Raw genomic sequence first — 19117 nt, 5'->3', positions numbered from 1 at the left:
GCTCGACTTTGTTACAGATGTGCTACGAAATATGATCAAAACTACTGGCCTAACATTTTTAACAGGTCACAAGATACAGAAGGACTTTTCTTACCTTCAGTGATTTTAACCAGCAGGTCAGCAGGCTATTCGGGATTACTTAGAGGTCGTAGAGGGTTGTATTAATATTTATTTCCTTAAACAAACCTCATATCTTGTGTAATATTCGTGGTACTGCATACCGTGCAACCATGTCATACATTTTTGTTAAGAGGTTCGGTTCAATCTCGACCGTGAACAGCAATGAAGTGAATAAATTAATGGATAAATAAATGAACAAACTTCTGTCCTGTAGCCAATTACAAATGCTACACTGTATTATTTAGTATATGTAGAAGAAATGAATAGATAAATATCAGTTTTAGATGCATACGAGTTCGTGATTACCAGTTGTATCAGTCAGTGTATTGGGCTGGCTTCCATCGTTCACAACCTGTGGCCGCAGGACTTTGGTTGAGGGAGCTTCAGTCGTAATCACACAGTTCGTTCTTAATGGTATATTCGTCTTCGTGGATAACGCACCTGAAACGTTGAATAATCAAGACGTACACTATAATGCCAGCGAAGGTTTAACGGTTTAATGTAAGCTTTATGTAAAAACTAAAGTAATATCTATAAACAATGCTATATAACACATATCTGACATAATATTTCACCTTTACATAAATCTCCCCAAAAAATCCCAAAAGTCGAAAAAGAAAAAGACGGAAAGTTCAAATCCTTTTTAATGACTTCTTACTGCCTGGATGTTAATTGCGTAACAGACTCGATGCCGTTCGCACGGTCATCTACATTTAATATGTATATTTTGCAGTGGTAGTAGGGTAGAAGGGACGACCTTGACCATTATAAATCAGAATAAGGTTGAATGTCGTTAAACGACTGTCCTATCGCAGTTCTCTTTTCAATACTTGAATTACAGTGTCAAAAATTAATCCCATAGGTTAATTTTAGAAAGCTAGAATGTCAGAAAATTATTCAGAAGTGACACCGGGTGACCAGTGGGTTCATCACCACCATTTGCCACGTATGCATTTCATTTGGTAGAATATACACTCAAAAAATTAGTCTGTTAATTTTAACAGAAAGTCTGTCGTCGGAGTAATGTTAGAATGTGTTATGCTACTGTAACATATTGTTCTGTTACAGCGGCACGGTTGCTCAAATATTAGGTATTCTGGCGTTATTACAGAATAACAAGAGTAGCTGATATTTTTCACAAGAAGTGAAAGTTACAAGCTTTTCGTTAATCCCACCCCTAGCATTGTACGTTAAGTGAATGTTTAAAAATAACCCAAAAATTGAAAACTGAAAAGTGTGCCAGAATATTTAAATAAGGTCTGTCAATTCAGTGGAAATGGAGCATGCGCAAAGCGCTCCGTAAACTTCTTATAAAACAAACATGGCTGATTACACGCGTAAAAAAAGCACCTACGGTTCACTGGGGAGAGGGTCGGCCAAAAAGGGGCGTAAAAAGACCTCGACAGGTTGTGAAACAAGTATAGAGTAGTAATTAGTGGTCAGTTTGATCGGTGGAGTACATTGAAGAAAGAAAGAAAAAGGGCCCCAGCATGGAGATGTCGAGCAAGCTTTAAAACTCTATTATGCGTATCATTTTTAGCCCAGCTTCCTCTATTTATTTTATGCCATTTATGGTGTAATGTGTATATTCAGTATGATACTCACAGGGATTCACAGGCTGACTAGGAAAGATAGCAAGATCACACTGTCACTGTTTCTGCCATCCACGTGTTCCTTGCTCGACATGTTTGTTTTGACCGTAATTTTCCAAACGCTGCGCATAGACTTCGGATATTATGACAGAGTATTCTGTTATATTTGTTTATTTATTTTTTTGATTGGTGCTGCTGGTAGGCCTTCCTACGTCCAGTCGGAGAGGAAGCCAGCATGAGCTGGACTTGAACTCACAGCGATCGCATTGGATCATTGCGCCGTGCTGGAGTGCTAATCACCTCGGCCACAGAGGCACCCAGTATTGTGTTATAATAACGAAATATATTCTAGCATCACTCAGACAACAAATGTTCTATTTAAGAATTAACAGAATAATATTTTGAATGTAAAATCCATTTCCATTGTCAGTATAAAGATACATGTAAAATAGTATGTCTTGCAATTCTTACTATGTTTAAAGGATGGACCAACAGACAGATGTGGACCGATTTCGTTTAGAGTTGGTGGTTGAGAGATTCCTTGTGCGGTTGCCCATTGAGCAGCTTGGCATACCACTCGGTAATCTCCAGATCGTTGGTGGTTAAAATCAGTAGGTTTAGCATACTGCGAAATAAAGACACAAAAGGTTAAGGAGTGTTGTGAATCCAGCTGCAGTTAAAGTCAGAGGCTATCTCAGTTTAATTACCACCAGTCTCATACTCTCTCAAAGGCTGCATGTTTCAAACACGGACAGGCGGAAATGCCTAGTTTACATGTTTACACAACACGCTTACTTATCGTACTCATTCCGAATAATTTTAAATTTACAATCGGCACAATTCTTACAAGATATACAATCGACGTCGTGTAAGTTCTCCGAGATCCACGCCCTTTTTCTGTTTTGAGTTATATCCAAAGAACAAGCGGTGTAAATAATCAGAGGTATCTCCCTATTCTTTTGTCTTTCCTTTACGACTTCATGAAGAATGGTGGCAATACTTGTTTTCAAACTGTTTACATCCTGTCCCACTAAACCAATACAGTTAATTTCAGAAGATACAGTCTGTATCTACGATCGTGACATAACAACACAAGATCACGGCTGCCGATACTTGGTCCCTATAAAATCTCATTTACATTCAATTAATATATAAAAGATTTGATTTAGATTACTCGAGAATTTTTCCCTAATACGAGGTCCGTCAGCTTTATGGCTGGAGGAAACATGATCAGAAAATCGTTCTTTATTGTTTTACTTGGGTAACATTTTCGTAGTGTAACACGTCCTCTGACACCTAAAATTTACCTCCTGAGGATTTGAGCCATGGATATTTCAGTATGAAACACAAACATATGTTATGTGAACAACTGCCGTTAGATTCTAAATTTAGCTTGCCACTGTTTACATATGCTGAGTTCAGGGCCTGCTGTCTGCCTCTGCCTTAGAATGTCCCAGAATACGCTCAGTTCGGGGCCTATTTGTTTACAACAAGTGTTCAAGAATTTTCTTATTCTAGAAAATTCCACCAATCTATATAAGACCTATGAAAGCTGGTCAAAAGGTGGAGAAAGGAGAATTATTGAGAGTTTTGGATACTTTCGCTGTGTGTTACTTTAGCAGGCCTTTTGTGCTGAATTTTGGTGTCTTTATAGCTTCTCGCTTTGTTTTATCATATCTCCACCGAGCACTTGTTCAGTCTGAACTAGTATATTTAATTTGTGCTCTTGTGTACACAGTGCTTATTAGTACACGGACGCTGTCTCTGTAATTTTGTGTATATTTCTTCATACACTCAGTTATACTGTGGATTTTCGCTCTTGTGAATATTGCCTCTGTGCATTTATGCCTGTGTGGTTTTCAACATTGTGGAATATATGCGTCCGTTTGGACACCGTTGTAGATGTAAGTACTTTAGTATTTGTATAGATATTGCTATCCTTTCTTGTTAAATTTAAGTACATTAGTATTTGTATAAGTCTTGTCATCTGTTCTTGTTAAACCTAATAAATTGTTAGAAATAAAATTTGCTGGTTTTTGGTTACTTTTTTTAGTGCGGATATACCGTCGTGTATTTCGAACAAGCCATCTCTTTGTAACACATGTCCATGACTAAATGGAACTGTTAGGATTAACATATTCGTGATTCTCAGCTTACCAGGTAGTTACCATGCACGTTATACCAGTCAGTTCTGTCATAACCTGTTAAAGGCACAAATACAGACGACGATCCTCCATAGAAGACGTTCTGGTAAATTTCGTTTCCTACCGAAAAGAGTACATATGTCATCAGCCAGTAAGCAATAATTCAGTTAACAGATACATTGAGGCAGCATTTATTTGTCTGTGGTTGAAAAACCGCCGGTTCTTTAAATATTCGGATCCCAATCCGAAAGGCTCTTAAGACACAAAGCATTTTGTATCTGTGTTTCGATTTCCGATGATGTTGATTTTTTTCAAATCAATAAGGACGTTTGGATTTCTCTAAAGTAAACATATTTGATCTTCGAGGTGGAGAATAATCGTATGTGTTGAATAAAGACACAAGCCTCCTTAAAATGTAATTAATGATTAAATAATTATTTACCTTTGGGTAAGTTGGGTTCGTCGCTGTCTATGCGAGCTAGCTTAGGATAACGGCTAGTCCAGAGGGCATTTGTGTACGGCATTGCCTAATGAAAGCAAAAGTTGATGAATATGTCCAATCAAACGTTCAGACAAACTAAGGGGCTGGGTTTTGGAGACCATGACCGCCAACAGCAGTAAAGAGAATATGATTTACAATTTTATACATGGGTCTTGGTGGCATTGTAACAGGAATTTCGTATACATGTATAAGCAATCTGAATGGGCTATGTAGCCGATGTAGTTAGCACACCAGCGCGGTGAAATGATCCAGAAGCTTCTCACTAATACGGTCGATTTGATTGACTAACATTTTGAACAATTACATGTACATGTTTTAAAACTAAACTGCTTACCAACCTTTAGTCTCTCAAACAAGACCCCAGAGTTTCCTTTCCCCCTTCCACGGGCATCCACTCCGACAGCTGCGTTCATAGCATTGTAAAACACGTTGTAGCGGACAATGTTGTCTCTGCCTCCGCCGATGTTCATATGTAAATCATTCTGAAAGGAAACAGCTTGTCGTTAAATAACTGCACAGGCCTTCAGAATTACGTGGTTCTCAATCACATCTAAGTTTACCCTCTAGCATACTAGTAACCCAGTTACTCAGAACACTAAGCGTATGATATTTTGTGAAACTGAGCAAAGGGCTTATTGAACAACAAGAGAAAGCACTAAAGCATCAGACTTGTTCTCTCGGCAACACCACCAAAAAAAAAATGATCAAGTTATTTTTCGAAAACATTATCTTTTAAAGTTCAAGTTTCAAAAAAAGAGATCAGATGAAACAGATCCTGATCAAAATCTATTTCGACTTTTGTATCTTTTGTTCACATGTTTGTTTCCACAAAATCTTTTCAACTCTAATGATGATGTTGGACGTAGAGAACGACGTAGTCAGATGGATTCTTCTCCTAGTTTCACACGCAAGCATAACTTCCATCTTAATTCATATAGAAAGGGTTGTCCCACGATAACACTCTAAATCGCAATAAACCGTGAATACACAGACCTTTCCAATACTTGGCTGTATTCAGAAAATATATTGTCATACATGCTTATATAGTTTTCGACACATGGTCTCCCCGTTTCTTTCTTGTACTTCATTTATTGATTTATTTATTTATTGCTTTGTCTTAATTTAAAAAAGGTGGACCAGACTACTTGTAGCATATATTGATATCTCCCCGACTAAATCAAGACTTACGTCGTGGAATACGTTATTTTCTATCGTTACGCTGGAGTACTGATCGTCCAGCATTATTCCCCGAACTTGCGCACCAGGCATGTAGCGGAGCACGTGATGAATGTGGTTCTCTTTGATGACATTTCCTCTCTGACAAAGTAGAAGCGATCATTAAGGGGACTAATTCACTGACTGAAACACATTCCGTGGTAAAAGTTCAATACGGTGCACAACGCATAATAGATTTCATCCAATTTGAATGCTTGGAGAGATGTTCGTGTCCTACTGAATATTATCACATTTGTTACCATGGCATTTTACAATTCTTTTTTTCTCCTTAAAATAACACGCTATCGTTATGCTGCAAAATGTATAGTTTGCATGTTATGTTTTTAAACCAGAATCAGTTTTGTCAGAATTATTGATGACCAGCGTCATACAAGCTGTTCACTGTGGTGTCTGTGGATTCGATCTTTGTGCTTTGAAACCACATGCGCACATGCTAGAGTTGAAGATACACCACCTCCCACGATATGGTTTAAATAATGACACAGCGATGTCAAGCCAAAACCATTCATTCATCTGAGACTTCTTCTAAGACTTGAATTGCAGTCCGCTTGTTATGAAGTGGTTTCAAAGATGGTATTTAACATTATCACAGATATAACACGAGGGCGTCACCATTTATGAGGCCTATTCGAATGGTGGTATATCGCAGACATTACGCTGCCTAACTGAAACGCCATGCCGATGACACCAAAAATGAGATTTCACTAATTTAGAGCAAACTAACACCCAGCCAAGGAAGCATTGCACTTATGAACGTTGAAACATAAGCTATAAATGCGGATTAAACTCAGATCTATCGCTTTTTCTGACCACACTAGCACAGAACTATGGTTCCTTTCACGCTAAATGGAATAGTTGTTTTTACCAACTGTTAACTTACACATGTCCAGTCCCGTCCAGTGTGAATCCCGCCACAGTCCGAGGCTCCCGTGCACAAATGATGTACGTGATTTTTCCTTATCATGTGATCATTACCCTACGGAGAAGACAGAGGGAGAGAAAAGCGGTGTTTAAACCACACTAGATTTCACAAAATCTTCCAATTTACAAATTTCCAATTCCCTGTATTTCAGAACAATGTAGTCGTATTATGACTTCCCAGAAATACACCCTGGAGGTTATAAGGCTTCTAGAAAAGACTCGTGTGGATGGTTTTCTGTGCTGTACTCGCTATTAATACGTAATGCAGAACTACAGAATGCAGTTTAAAAACGTTATACCAACTGATGTCCATTCGTGAAACTTCAGACAGGTAGTGTTTGCAATAACTGTAAATATCGCCTACCGAATCATTTTAACATTTCGGAATGAATGCATAATGACAATTTCTTTTGACTTTTTTTTTATCTCACTAATGTCTCCTTATAGTAGACCGTTTAAAATACTGACAAAGTAACGTTATTGTGCTGTCTCAGTGAAGCGCCGTGACAAAGACGCCACACATGACACCTCCTACCGTGACAGTACACTCACAGCTGAGCATTCAACACTTCCGTCCTCTCTTATTGTTTCAAGCGTCAAAGGGGCAGGTAACACATCTGTTATTACAATGCCTGTATGGGAACAGGGAATTGGTGGTGGGATTGGCCGCCCCATTATCGTTGCTAACTATATACGTTCGTTAAAAGTCTTATTATCGTCTTCCTCGTCTGACGTAAAGTATTTTTTAAAGGCCAGTGTTCTATCACCAGTATGGTTCATACTTGAAGGTAGCTCAGCGGGTAAAACAAAAGGTTTGCCACACGTCAGAAAGTCTGTCAGTTCGCCAGGTGGGTGTTTTCCTCCTGACTCCTTCACCGGCAGGTACAGTCCATTAGGTACAGGAATAAGTCCAAGTTGTTTCGTTTACCATTGCGATAATTAAATCTCCCGCTCACCACTGCGAGAACTCTTCTTGAGGTTACACGTGCGTAATTGGTTCAAATGTTTGCCAGAGAATACTGTCACGCAAACATTTCAGGTTCTTGAGTGTAAATTTCTGCACCGTTATTTAACACCGAGTTAGAATGCATCAAAAATTTGTCTGCTTTGGATACATCTAAAAACCCAAAGCTATCACTCACCACCCCGAAGGTTATCAAAGTCACAGAATGCAATGACTTTATGCAAAAAAGCCATAGCAAACAACGCAGTCATGTTAAGTTGATTTTTTACTTATTGTAGGTAAAAGTTCAAGCAGCATGTGATGGTATGGAATATTTTCCCTACCACGTGAAGGTGTAAAGGCATGTGTATTCTGGAGTTGAAGTTGATAATTTACTCCATAAATAGTAAGGAAAATAACTGAGCTTATGTGACCTGGACGTGATTCCCGTTGACTTACCATCCACCAGATGCCCGTATACCGTCCCTCATGGATGTGGTTGAACTGCACCACTGCCCCTACCCCTGTGACACTGATGCCGTGCTGACCCACAGCACCAGCCCGAGAGAAACTCCATATGTGGTTGTTTTCCACCAGGTTGCCCGATGGTGTCAGGGTCTTCCTCTCACCACCTGAGGTAGATGGCACAAGGGAAAATACACGGGCAATTCTAGACTAGTTACGTCTAATTAACATCTCTGCCTTTTTTTTTACCTAATTCTGATTAAAAGGGCGTGTAAAATATTATTATTCATGCATTTACATGAACAGTCAGATTGAAATCGTGATTGAGGTAAATTGAGATTTTCATTTTCTACGGGTCGATAACGGTACATCGAGATTTTAAAATGTTACGCCCAGGATTCAAATCCCCGTATCAAAGCAACCAAAGAAATAATAAATAAACTGTGTCATTTTTTGGTAGGGCGAGTGTATGCCGCCAATGTGCTGTCGCCACTGAAGCATCATGCCGAAGACACCAGCCCTGACACCCAGTCGCCAAGTAAGGCAACAAGGGGTATCATTTTTGAAGTCTTTGGTATGACCCGACCCGGATTTGAGCTCAGGCCTCCCGCCTTAGACGCGGAATTAGGCCACCGTTGCCTTTTACTGTCCTTGGTCGATCTGGAGAAACAGACAGCATTGCCATGAGCTTATTAACTTATTGGCCTAGTCATTGGCAACATTTACAGAGAGGGTAGTCTACAATATAGATCACTTATCATGATGTGTGATATCATATTGTACCATTGATCTCTATTCCTCCGTCTGTGTCGTGGATTTCACACTGACGAATAGTCACGTGTTTACTGGACTTCACCGTCATCCCGTAAGAACCTGGAGGAAAAGAACTTCAAATTCGAATCTCGCCGAATTGGAACAGATTTCCACTGCATGAGATGTACGTAAAACTCTGAAAGTTGTCAACCGAAACTAAATCTTGCATCACTTCATTTGTGTTATGAAATCATCCAATCCCATCATCCTATCGCAAATTAGAAAAATATGATAAACAAGTAAAAAATAGTTAGCTGTACCGGGCAAGAAGCAATGAACAATAAACAACTGATATCCAGGCAAAAAGTTCACCCGTATTCTTGATCTCTAGCCTTTGCAGAATCACGTTGTCCAGATGGTCTCCAGCTATCGCCTTATGTCGACAGTCCTCCAGTATAAGATCTTCCATTGTTACTGACGACACGTTTGAAAATCTGTAAACAAAATAGTTCATACTTCCTTAACTTGGGTCTTATGCTTGATTTTTGTTCCATCTACTTTAAAATATTTTACATTTTGGACGGGGTTATGTGTAAAGAGAGAGAAATCTAGACACTGAACAGAAAAATCCACAGCATCTTGCCACATGTGTGGTAAATAGCGATGGAGCTGATTCAACGAAAAATTCGCTTTAATGTGATCAAGAAGCGATCGTCTTAACTTAAAGAGAAACCTGTACGTCAACAACAAAGTGCACCTACCGAGAACAAGCATAAAATACGGAAATGTTTCAGATACACAGGAATCAACTATACAAAGTATGACTTTAGGGAAACAAAGTAAAAATGATGACTCACTGGAACAAATCATTAATCAAGGAAGCGTAGATGATATCGCTCGTCTCGACCTGTCCGTTATGCTCGGGAGGCCAAACGTACAGAATACCGGTCTCCTTATCGACGTAGTACTCTCCCTTAGATAAACAGAAACTTACAATTATTTGTGACAACGACTCCGATTCTAGGTTTTTGTAAACTGTTATCAAGCGTTATTCGCTCAAAAAAAGTATTAAGTCAATTTGAATCTATACATTTACTGTTTTTGTAGAAATGTGTATTTGTTATAGCGAAGTTTAACATTTTGCTATTTATGGGGCTGATGTGTTTAAATCAGCTAATGGAAATTAACATTTATTTTGGATAAATTGATCTTAAAATTGCAAGCAGTTACTAAATGACATACAACGAAAAGTTTGTCACAAATTCATTTTCGGACACCACGAATTATGCATTTTAATTAAGTTTTATTACTTAAACCAAACAAAAACATGTTTTCTGGAATCAAACTCAGGTGAATATGTGACAAAATGCTCACTCTGAAGATCAAACTAACCCATACATTAAAAAAGGTATGTAAATAACACAATACATACCTGTTGATCTAGTTCTGACAATGCATTGAACACGTTGAAGTATGCGCCTTGGCTGGTGTATCCAGCATGTGCACCCTCAGTAATATGTCCTGAAAGAACAAATGTGTTTACTTACTGGACGTTTTACGCCATTCGCAAGAAAAGAAGAACAGAAATCGGTAAATATCTGTGTTGACAATAAAACAAAAAACATGTATAATCAGAATGTAAGAGAATGACCGAGGCTATGATGTGTGAATTAATACGAAAACGTGTACAGACGTATCTTGTCAGAGACAAACATGTACAGACGTATCTTGTCAGAGACAAACATGTACAGACGTATCTTGTCAGAGACAAACATGTACGGACGTATCTTGTCAGAGACAAACATGTACAGACGTATCTTGTCAGAGACAAACATGCACGGACGTATCTTGGAAGAGACAGGCATGTATCTAATCTATTAAAGCATGACTGTGGGTAACGGATATTGGGTTCGGTTATATATTCATATTTGATAATCAAACAGCATTCTAGTGTTTCACGTCGCGCTAAACTAAGACGATGTGACGTGAACACAAACCTGGTCTCATGCCATAATGTAGTTTGGTGCTCAGTGTGATCATGTAGTTAGATGGGTCCACTTTAGCAACATGGGCTGATTCGTCCGCCCAATCCCAATACCTAGAACACCGATTGATAGCGATATATCATAAATAAGGTCACATATAGACAATTTGGCGTCTGATTTCTTTGGTAGTACAATCTGATCATTTAGCAATATTTGAGGAGCTTACAGATCCAACCAACTTTCATTGTTTGGCTTTCGATTTCAGACCATTTGATCTACTGATAACTAAACACATCAAACATAATAGTAAGCTAAAGACATCAAACATAATAGTAAGCAATCTGCATAAGTTTTAATACACGAAATCTGAGGTCCATAAAAATACTCGACTTACCAAAATCCATACACCCACAGATCTTTCTCTTGTGCCCACTTTTGTGCTCTCGAACCAACAGAAGAATGATGGTATGTAAACCTATGACCCCGGGGACCATCTGGCGTTGTGATAACGTTCTTGTAGGAACCCTGCATTATAGAAACAAAGCTGTCCAGAGGAAAACTTTCGGTGATTATAACCATGCTGATTCTGAATTCTAATGTAAACATATCTACGGTATTTCACCTAAAGTTTAGTATTTTTCAGCAGATATATTTTACTTCTGATTTATTCATACCTCTTACATGGCCGCGTAAGAGTTTGTGAGCTCATTTCTCATGTGAAAAAACTATTGTCGACAAAAGTAGAATTTTAATACTTTTATGTGCTTCTGAAAGCGCCTGTTTACTGACCGGAATTTAGGTGAAATACAATGCTTGTGTCTTTAATATAAGCGGATACAACAGAACGTTACTTAAAAGATTAAAAATAAGGACCGCAACAACTGTCGATAATTTAAAACAAAATCCCAACAAAGTTTCCTTCATCTAACTTTCATAGGATAAAACAATTTACGTTTAACCATTTACAGAAGAAGGCAGAAGCATGGTGAATAACGCTCATACATAGCTGAGACTTTATCCTCAGTCAAATACTACTGGCTCCGATAGCACATTTGGTAGAGCGTCCAATATGGGGCCGGCAGATCCAGGGTTAATTCTGGGTCGGGTCACACCGAAGACATTAAAAAAAGAAAGGGGAAAGTGCAACTTCCTCGCTTGGTGATCAGCATTAAGGGGATAGTGGAATGACTGGTTGACCCGTAAAAGTATTATTGCTCGGGCGGGGCAGCCTACTTGCCTTTGGTAAGTCGTCTCTGTGACTCAGCACTAGATAAAAAAAATTCGTCCTGCAAAAAAGAAACATATTAAATGCCCTAACAGGACTCCTTTGTCGTCATATGACTGCAACATTGTTAACCACGACGTTAAGTCCCAAACACTCACTCACTCAGTCGAATACTTACGTCATTTGGCCACCTTGCCAAACGGAGAGGCTTGCCGTTGTAGAACACCTCCAGTGGAGCTGTGCGCTGCACCCCAAATCCAAACTTACCCAAGTGTCCCAATTGAGTCAATGGAATACCAGCTTCCGTTAATTTTAACTGGAGCACCTGGATGAAAGAGTAATGTGAAATATTGACAGGATCAGAGACTTCTAGTCTAGCAAAAATGTAATCAGAAATAACCGTGGAACAATAAAAACTGAAGAAAAGATCAAATTTCCGAGAAATCACTGTTCGTATTGTCTGAATAGTTGTAAGCTCTGTAGGTGAATTAAACCGTAGCTGAGGTAAACGGACAAACGATTAGATTTCACCCGTAATTCTTGTGACCGTTTCCCATGGACAATTGTATCACACTGTGGCCACTGCTATGCTTTTTTTCTCCCTGTACAGTACTTTTGTTTTCCTATAATGGCAACGAGTGTATCCATGAATTGGATTAGGAGAACCAAACCTGACTGTTCAACCCCAGTTTACATGTTTACTTTCCCTGTGATATTAACTACTGTATTCACACTGTGGCAGCTGCTGTGATTTTTTTTCCCTATACACTACTTTTGTTTTCCTATAATGGTAAAGAGTGTATCCATGAATTGACTATTTAACTCCAGTTTACATCTTTACTTTCTCGGCGATATTAACTACTGTATTCACTAGAATGACGCAATTCAGGTTTAGGAAACTGCACCCAATCTACAAATTGCCCGACCAAAGGTCTTAGCCAGTCCAGACGGAGCAGGACTCAAAGCTGACAATTCCTCAGACACGGGACAGGAGACCTCTATGACAGTAAAGTACATGTGGTACTTAACTTACTCGTCTATAACTGCCGTCCATTTTGGCATACTCATGGGGCCCTGTTTATCAAGCAACTTCAAGCTTAAATCATACATTACAAGTGCCTAAATAAGAAAATTCAGAATACGAATGGACTCTGTGCTTGGTACATTATTCTGCAATAAGGAATCAGTGTACACAAATTAAATTCCTATGAGCAAAACATTTTAATTGTAGCTGTGTTTGAATATTTGACTTCAGTCTTGAGACGGCTGATAAATATGTCCTCTGCTCTAAGATTTACCTTATTATGAGCTGTTGTAGGCAGTGTCTGTAATACATGTGGGTCTTTGACCGGATGGAACAAATGGTTTCCAAGTCGTTTACCACCTGTCTGGAAACCAGAGAATATGTAAAGAATTGGCTCTACATGGAAACAAAAATATCGGGAAAATGAATTTAAAAAGAATTATGTCTCCACTCGACTGATTTTAACGCCATACTCAAGACCCTTTCACTTCTTCTATGGCGATCAGTTTATGGATGTATTATTGGCACAGAAAATTGATGATTGAACATACTGTAAAACAGAGCAATCAGTCGATTGTTTGTTTATTAAAATGTTAAGTTTTATAAAAATCATACTGCAGAATAATCAGTGGTCTAAAGATTTTTTTAGATTAAAATAATAACCTGACATGAGTAGGTGGCTAATACATTTGTGGGATTCCCAACATCAAAACGATCCGCCAAGGATCAAAAATCTTAGAAAGCTTCCAGTGGTGTTTTTTCATGAGAACACAACTACATTAAAACATAAAATCCATCTGTAAATTTGTAGGCAGCTGTCCACATTTTCATTTTAGAGATATATTGAATAGTTCATCCTCGTTACGGTTGATTAAGCTGCAAATCGTACAAACTGAAGATCCCAATTCTTGATGAGTGCTTACCACGTGAACCTCCTGTCCGTTGTACGCTTTGAAGGTCAACCGATGTCCGTAATTCTTGCTCAGTGTGACGGATTGGCTCAGGTCATGATAACCTTGTGTCAGTTCAATGTTAACATCTGCAACACAAACAAAACACCTGGGTTCTTTCCCATATCTGGATTTCACCGAAAGAAAGAAGCTATGGGAGACAGATTGGGGCAAAACTTCTCATTTTTTTTGACATTTTCTCTGCTTAAGCCGTTGTGCTAGGAGACGTGTAATTTGCTACTATTTTAAGCATTTATATGAAAACTTACAGTATACTCTAATTGAGGTAAACTGACAAGAGTCTGCATTTCACCGGTTATGTATGACCATTTGCCAATTATTATTATCTGTCGTCGCTGATCTGGTTTTGTACAAAGGGCTGTAGTTTTTGTTATCATACGTGTATTGAATCTTATCGCTACACAAAGGTCGCACACATTGCAATGCTACCTCCCGGACCTAAACTACTTTCACTGCACTCTAGTAGTAGACGGACAGTAGCGTAATAGTAAATAAGGGACAATGACATAGTCGCATGTCCCAGAAAGGCTTATCACATCTTTACAAGGTTACACGTGTACATGGGTTTCTTTGCACAGCGAAGGGCAAAGGTTATTAGCACAGTGTGTGAAGGAGAGGTAAATAATCCTGGATATAGTGTTCAGTTTCCTCGTTACTTTAGCTGCCCTTTGTCTCTTTAGGCTCACTGCGACCCTCCAACTCGTGGTCGCGTGTTCAAATCCAGCTTTCGCTGTTTCGGCTTCCACTGTAACTAGGCTTGTAAGGTGTCTGACGAAGGTCGATGGTATACTCCGGGCACTACGGTTTCTTCGCCCATATACCTGACCGCCGTCAAATAAGGTAGGAATTCTTCATCTCGATGTTAAACATTCATCAGATGTATAAATAAATGTCTGTCTGTGTGTAACTCTGTCAGCAACTTTAAACAAGATATGGACAGACAGGGAAAGTTTGTTGCTTAGAATGGCTTCATTACCAATACATTACAATGTGTTGGTCTTATAAATCACGATCCAGATCATAGAAAGTTTGAAACGAATCTTTATCTTTGACAAATGTATGACGGAAACGGAAAACTTTGAAGAAACTTTTGGTTTTTAGTCAGGCACAAGTCCAGTTCATTTTGGTTGCGACTAACGATCAAGCCCGACTTGGTGTCCAAGCACCTGTCCGTTACATTTTTGTGCTGATTCCTAAATATACATATATTTCGCACTTCATTAAGCCAGTTCTCACCATATTCTATCTTATTCTCCGTGAACCAGTTAACGGAAAACGTTATGCACTGGTTTTGATGGAACTTTGTGGGTAGCTTTACACAAATGCAGAGTATTTCCCCGTAGTAGCACATTTACTGTGGGGGTGGCTAACGTTCTCAATGTTTATTCTGGTTAAATATGATTTCTGCTTTGAAGTAAACCATACTAACATTTCCTTAGCAATATATTTACTATACCCTTATTTATTTATTCGTATAAGCCGAACTCAAACTTATATTTCAGTTGTACAACGGCGACCATCAATATGATGGAAGGAAAGATTACAGAAACGACAGGAATTCCACGAACATCCGCAGGTTCCTGTCAGACCTATTTACGTACCACCAGAGAGTTTCACGTAGTAGTAATGGGCTAATGGGTCATTGTGTTCTCCAAGCACACTAGTCACTAGGCCACAGAGGCCCTAAACTTCAACGACAGAAATCCATTACACACAGTGGCAGATTTTGATAGTGCTGTATCTAAGTATGTTGGACACAAGTCTCTTCGCTACACACTTATCGTTGTTTCGCGGCATTCATCATTTTACATAACATCAGGAATGTCGCATTCTGCTGGTGGGAGGACTTCTCCTGGTGGACACTCCCTTTGACTTGTTTTAATGTGATTGTATGTTAAATGTGATGACAACATAGCATTTTGAACATTTCTAGACCAGTGACGTCTTACAAATTGCATTCAGCATCACTGCATGTTTGTTTTTGCCTAATTAAGCTTAAGCCATGGTGTTAGGGAGCGTGTAAATTGCTACTATGTATGCATTTACATGGTCAGTTTGAACAAAGCCCTGGCTGAGGTAAATTGACAAGCGACCGTATTTCACCGGTTACTTATGACCATTTGCCAGCTATCACACCGTCGTCGATGCTCTTGTTTTACTGTCCATGCTGTGCGTCTGTAACTATATCGTTGATTCAGCAGATTAAAAGTTGGATTTCTGTGATCATCACACCATTGTCCAATGGTGTCGTGTGTTTGAAGTCATTTCGGTTAGAGGTGTATGTAAGGAAGGTCATCAGGTAATGACACAGAAGTGTACAGGATGCCAGCTCTGGATTCTACGCACTGAAGAATTAATATCTCGTATGGATCTTACCACTTCCAGCGACGTCTGGGTCATTCAGTCGGGAAACCGCCTTTTGAATGGATTTCAAAGGACTTGACAGGGTCAGTCTGAAATTATGGTTTGCACATTATGAATATGAATGGGTGTGATCGGACTACATTTCCCGCCTACACAAGCCCGCTACAAATTGGGTAAAAGCACATCCTTCTGTGACTTCTTGTGAACTACATCTTTTATAGAAATAGTGCACCGCCTCAACCAACTTATTTTAGGTGGACAGCATTTCTCATTCCGTATGGTATGTACAATACCACTTGTTTGCTTCTTGCAGCCTTTTCTTCTCTGCACAAATTATGAAGCAGCATTTAACTTTCAAACAGTTTCCCTCTATCAAGAAACAGTTTCCCTCTATCGAGAAACAGTTCCCCTCTGTTAAAAAAGTTCCCCTCTATCAAGAAACGCCAATACGTTTAATGTAAACTTTATTGACTCATATGTTAACAGCTTCAGCTGGAACTGTAACTAATGCTGAAACGTGAGATTCACATATATTTCACACCTTTCGAAATCTACCCTTCACTTTTGTCTATAACCGTAGACAAGTTACTACAAATAACACTCGTCACAAAGTCTCAGTGGCATGCACCGACAGAGGAACAATGAGGAAAAATATTTTCGTAGATATCCTTACATTAAAATGGCCTGATTTTCGGTGTAAACGCGATTAATTTCAGCGTCTAATGTATTACAAATGTTATTTCGATTTCGTTGGTATATAACACCATAACACAAGAAATATTCCCTCATATATGACAGTATCCTCCTGTTGGATGGGGAAAACCGGAGTGTCCAAGGAAAGCCACAGAAAGTCACTTTTAAACTGCAAACTTCTCACACGGCAGCCGATGCTCTATGAGCGGGATTCGAGTGTCCGATCAAATTGATTACAGAAAAATACTTTGAAATTTATTAGTATGTATATATGTATGTATCCTTGGATTTTGCCACCTACATATAAATTTTTCATTCATATGACAACGACAAGTCATTAGGTATGTGTACATATACTGTGTCTTCTGCTGGCAGAACAACTTCATACCTCCAGAATGCTGCAGCCATTGAAGTGCCATACCGAAGACACCAGACATGACATCCCACCCAGTCACATTATACTGACTCTGAGCGCCAAGCGAAGCAGAAACCAGTGTCAGTTTTAAAATCTTTAGTATTAACCGACGCGGGTTTGACCCGGGCTTTGCGGTGGACTCCCTAACCATTAGACCACAAAAGCGATGCCAGAACCACCATGAGAGGAAGTCAAGTCTCCGATCAAACTAAGTAGAGAAAAATGCTCTGATATATGTTTGTAGGCTTACCCATTGTTGGTGTCTGACCCAGAGGGAGACACATACAGGCGGATTTCTGCTCCCGCCACTAGCAGGAGGAGAGTAGAGAAGTACCAGACTGACTGAAGCATGGTCACAGACTGAGAATTCTATATTCAAGTTGAAATATTTTAAAGCCTTTGTCACTAAGATAATGCAAAGTACGGTGAGCGATGCGGATTACAACAAAAAATTAATATGGGGATTTTTTGTCATGGAGCATGGTAGATCTGCGCCCAGCCAAAGAGTTGCTCTCCCGTAGCAGATATTCCCCTCATCTTTGGAATTGAAGATTCGAACCCAGCCGTCGCTGGTTCGGCTGAGGCTTAAGGTCAGAAGGTTGATCACCGGGTTTTCCAATTCCCTGTTCGGAAGAAGGTCGTAAACATGATGCATTCTACAGGATTGCGTTAACGCCACAAGGAAAACTAAGAAGCTTTATTGCCACGTCATACACTCCGTATTAAAGGCCGTAGAGGAAGCCTGCACGAGCCTTAAGTATCCTTTAAATGTGAAGCCAATACACCTTCGTACATTTACACCTTCCAGACGTAACCTGACACATTTTCAAGTTGACAGTCTAAAGGTGTTAGTAGGTCGGTACATACTGACGACGCGGGATTATCTGGTAGAGCCACAATACCGGCAAGTCTCCAAAGCCCTCTGTAGTCACGCCGATTCTTTGTGAGCCGCCCCGACGTGTTACTCTGTCCGCCAGTCTCGCGTGATTCCTGCGCTGTTTGCGTGACCATATTTTGGGCCACAGTAACTGCCCAGAAAGCTGTCCTCCCTAGCAATTGTAGTTGCTCCTGCAAATTAAATCTCAATTCAGCTGTACATAATTTTATTTGGGAGAAGGTGTATTAGACGTGTACAGAAAATGGAGTGTCATTTCCTGAGCGATAGCGACTCATGCCCACGTCGGATGTTTAGCAGTACATGAGGATTGTGCTACCTCTTTGCCTACGATTGAGAAGCAATACTTGGTTATGACCCTTGGCCCAAACAGCGCCATCTGGATGTTGTCAAAGTTAAATAACTCTGTGATGTAACTCATCACACAGTGATATAACTCAATGAATTATGCCGCTGAGTTACCTTCGCATAGACAACATCCAGAAGGCGCCATGCGTATCTTGGTTATGGGCGCTAACTGAGTATTGTTTCCAACTATCATCACAAAGACACTAATGAACAATAGGTTACACAGCTGGTCCGGAATCATTAAGGGAGGGAAGGTTTCTAATGAACATTCAGTTCTGAGAAAGGTGGTCATTTCCTGTAACTGCTCCACAGATTACACATTACTGTATAAGTTTTCATGCTGGACTACGTGAATTCAACCGCTGGCAACAACTAGAATTCAATTCTACTACCGCTCTGTCCAGACACCCTCTCACTGACCAGCGCATTGTTCTACTCTTCAATGCCGTACTTGTCGCGATGCTTCCCAGTCATATGGGCTCTTTTCGGGCACCCAGGCATGTAAGCCAACAACCTGTAGT

General features: G+C 39.6%; 2 protein-coding genes and 1 long non-coding RNA gene across 3 annotated transcripts in view; all 3 read right to left on the bottom strand.

Annotated features, from left to right (window-relative positions):
• The window catches only part of LOC135477060 (uncharacterized), a 5077-nt gene extending 3271 nt beyond the window's left edge, over positions 1-1806 (bottom strand). The window contains exons 1-2 of the mRNA XM_064757212.1: positions 1767-1806; positions 427-561 (exon numbers count right to left, since the gene is read on the bottom strand). Of these exons, the coding sequence (XP_064613282.1) occupies positions 427-561; positions 1767-1806 (175 nt within the window). The remainder of the gene's footprint in view (positions 1-426; positions 562-1766) is intronic.
• Positions 1807-2187: 381 nt separating this feature from the next.
• On the bottom strand, positions 2188-4385 carry LOC135476794 (uncharacterized). Its single transcript, XR_010445137.1, has 3 exons — positions 4299-4385; positions 3870-3976; positions 2188-2337 (listed from the first exon to the last, which is right to left on the bottom strand). It is a non-coding gene; the product is annotated as an uncharacterized LOC135476794 (long non-coding RNA).
• Positions 4386-4642: 257 nt separating this feature from the next.
• On the bottom strand, positions 4643-17704 carry LOC135477059 (uncharacterized). The gene is made up of 15 exons (XM_064757211.1): positions 17604-17704; positions 16258-16334; positions 13834-13949; positions 13185-13274; positions 12065-12211; positions 11056-11186; positions 10674-10774; positions 10109-10197; positions 9534-9649; positions 9049-9170; positions 8707-8796; positions 7918-8090; positions 6475-6570; positions 5547-5675; positions 4643-4840 (listed from the first exon to the last, which is right to left on the bottom strand). Exons 1-15 carry the CDS (start codon positions 17702-17704, stop codon positions 4643-4645), a joined length of 1776 nt encoding a protein of 591 aa, XP_064613281.1.
• Between the last annotated feature and the right edge of the window lie 1413 nt (positions 17705-19117).

This window comes from Liolophura sinensis, chromosome 10 (assembly GCF_032854445.1).
Source record: "Liolophura sinensis isolate JHLJ2023 chromosome 10, CUHK_Ljap_v2, whole genome shotgun sequence".
Taxonomy (NCBI): domain Eukaryota; kingdom Metazoa; phylum Mollusca; class Polyplacophora; order Chitonida; family Chitonidae; genus Liolophura; species Liolophura sinensis.
The sequence above is the reverse complement of the archived record's forward strand: the minus strand, read 5'-3'. Positions and strand labels throughout refer to the sequence as shown.

Excerpts from the sequence above, each read along its gene's own strand:
- LOC135477059 (XM_064757211.1), bottom strand. The coding sequence starts at position 17,704 with ATGCTTCAGTCAGTCTGGTACTTCTCTACTCTCCTCCTGCTAGTGGCG. Across the intron at positions 13,275-13,833 it reads ACGGACAGGAGGTTCACGTG|ACAGGTGGTAAACGACTTGG; the intron begins GTAAGCACTCAT and ends TCTGGTTTCCAG. Across the intron at positions 8,797-9,048 it reads GCTAGAGATCAAGAATACGG|GTTCTTACGGGATGACGGTG; the intron begins GTGAACTTTTTG and ends CTTTTCCTCCAG.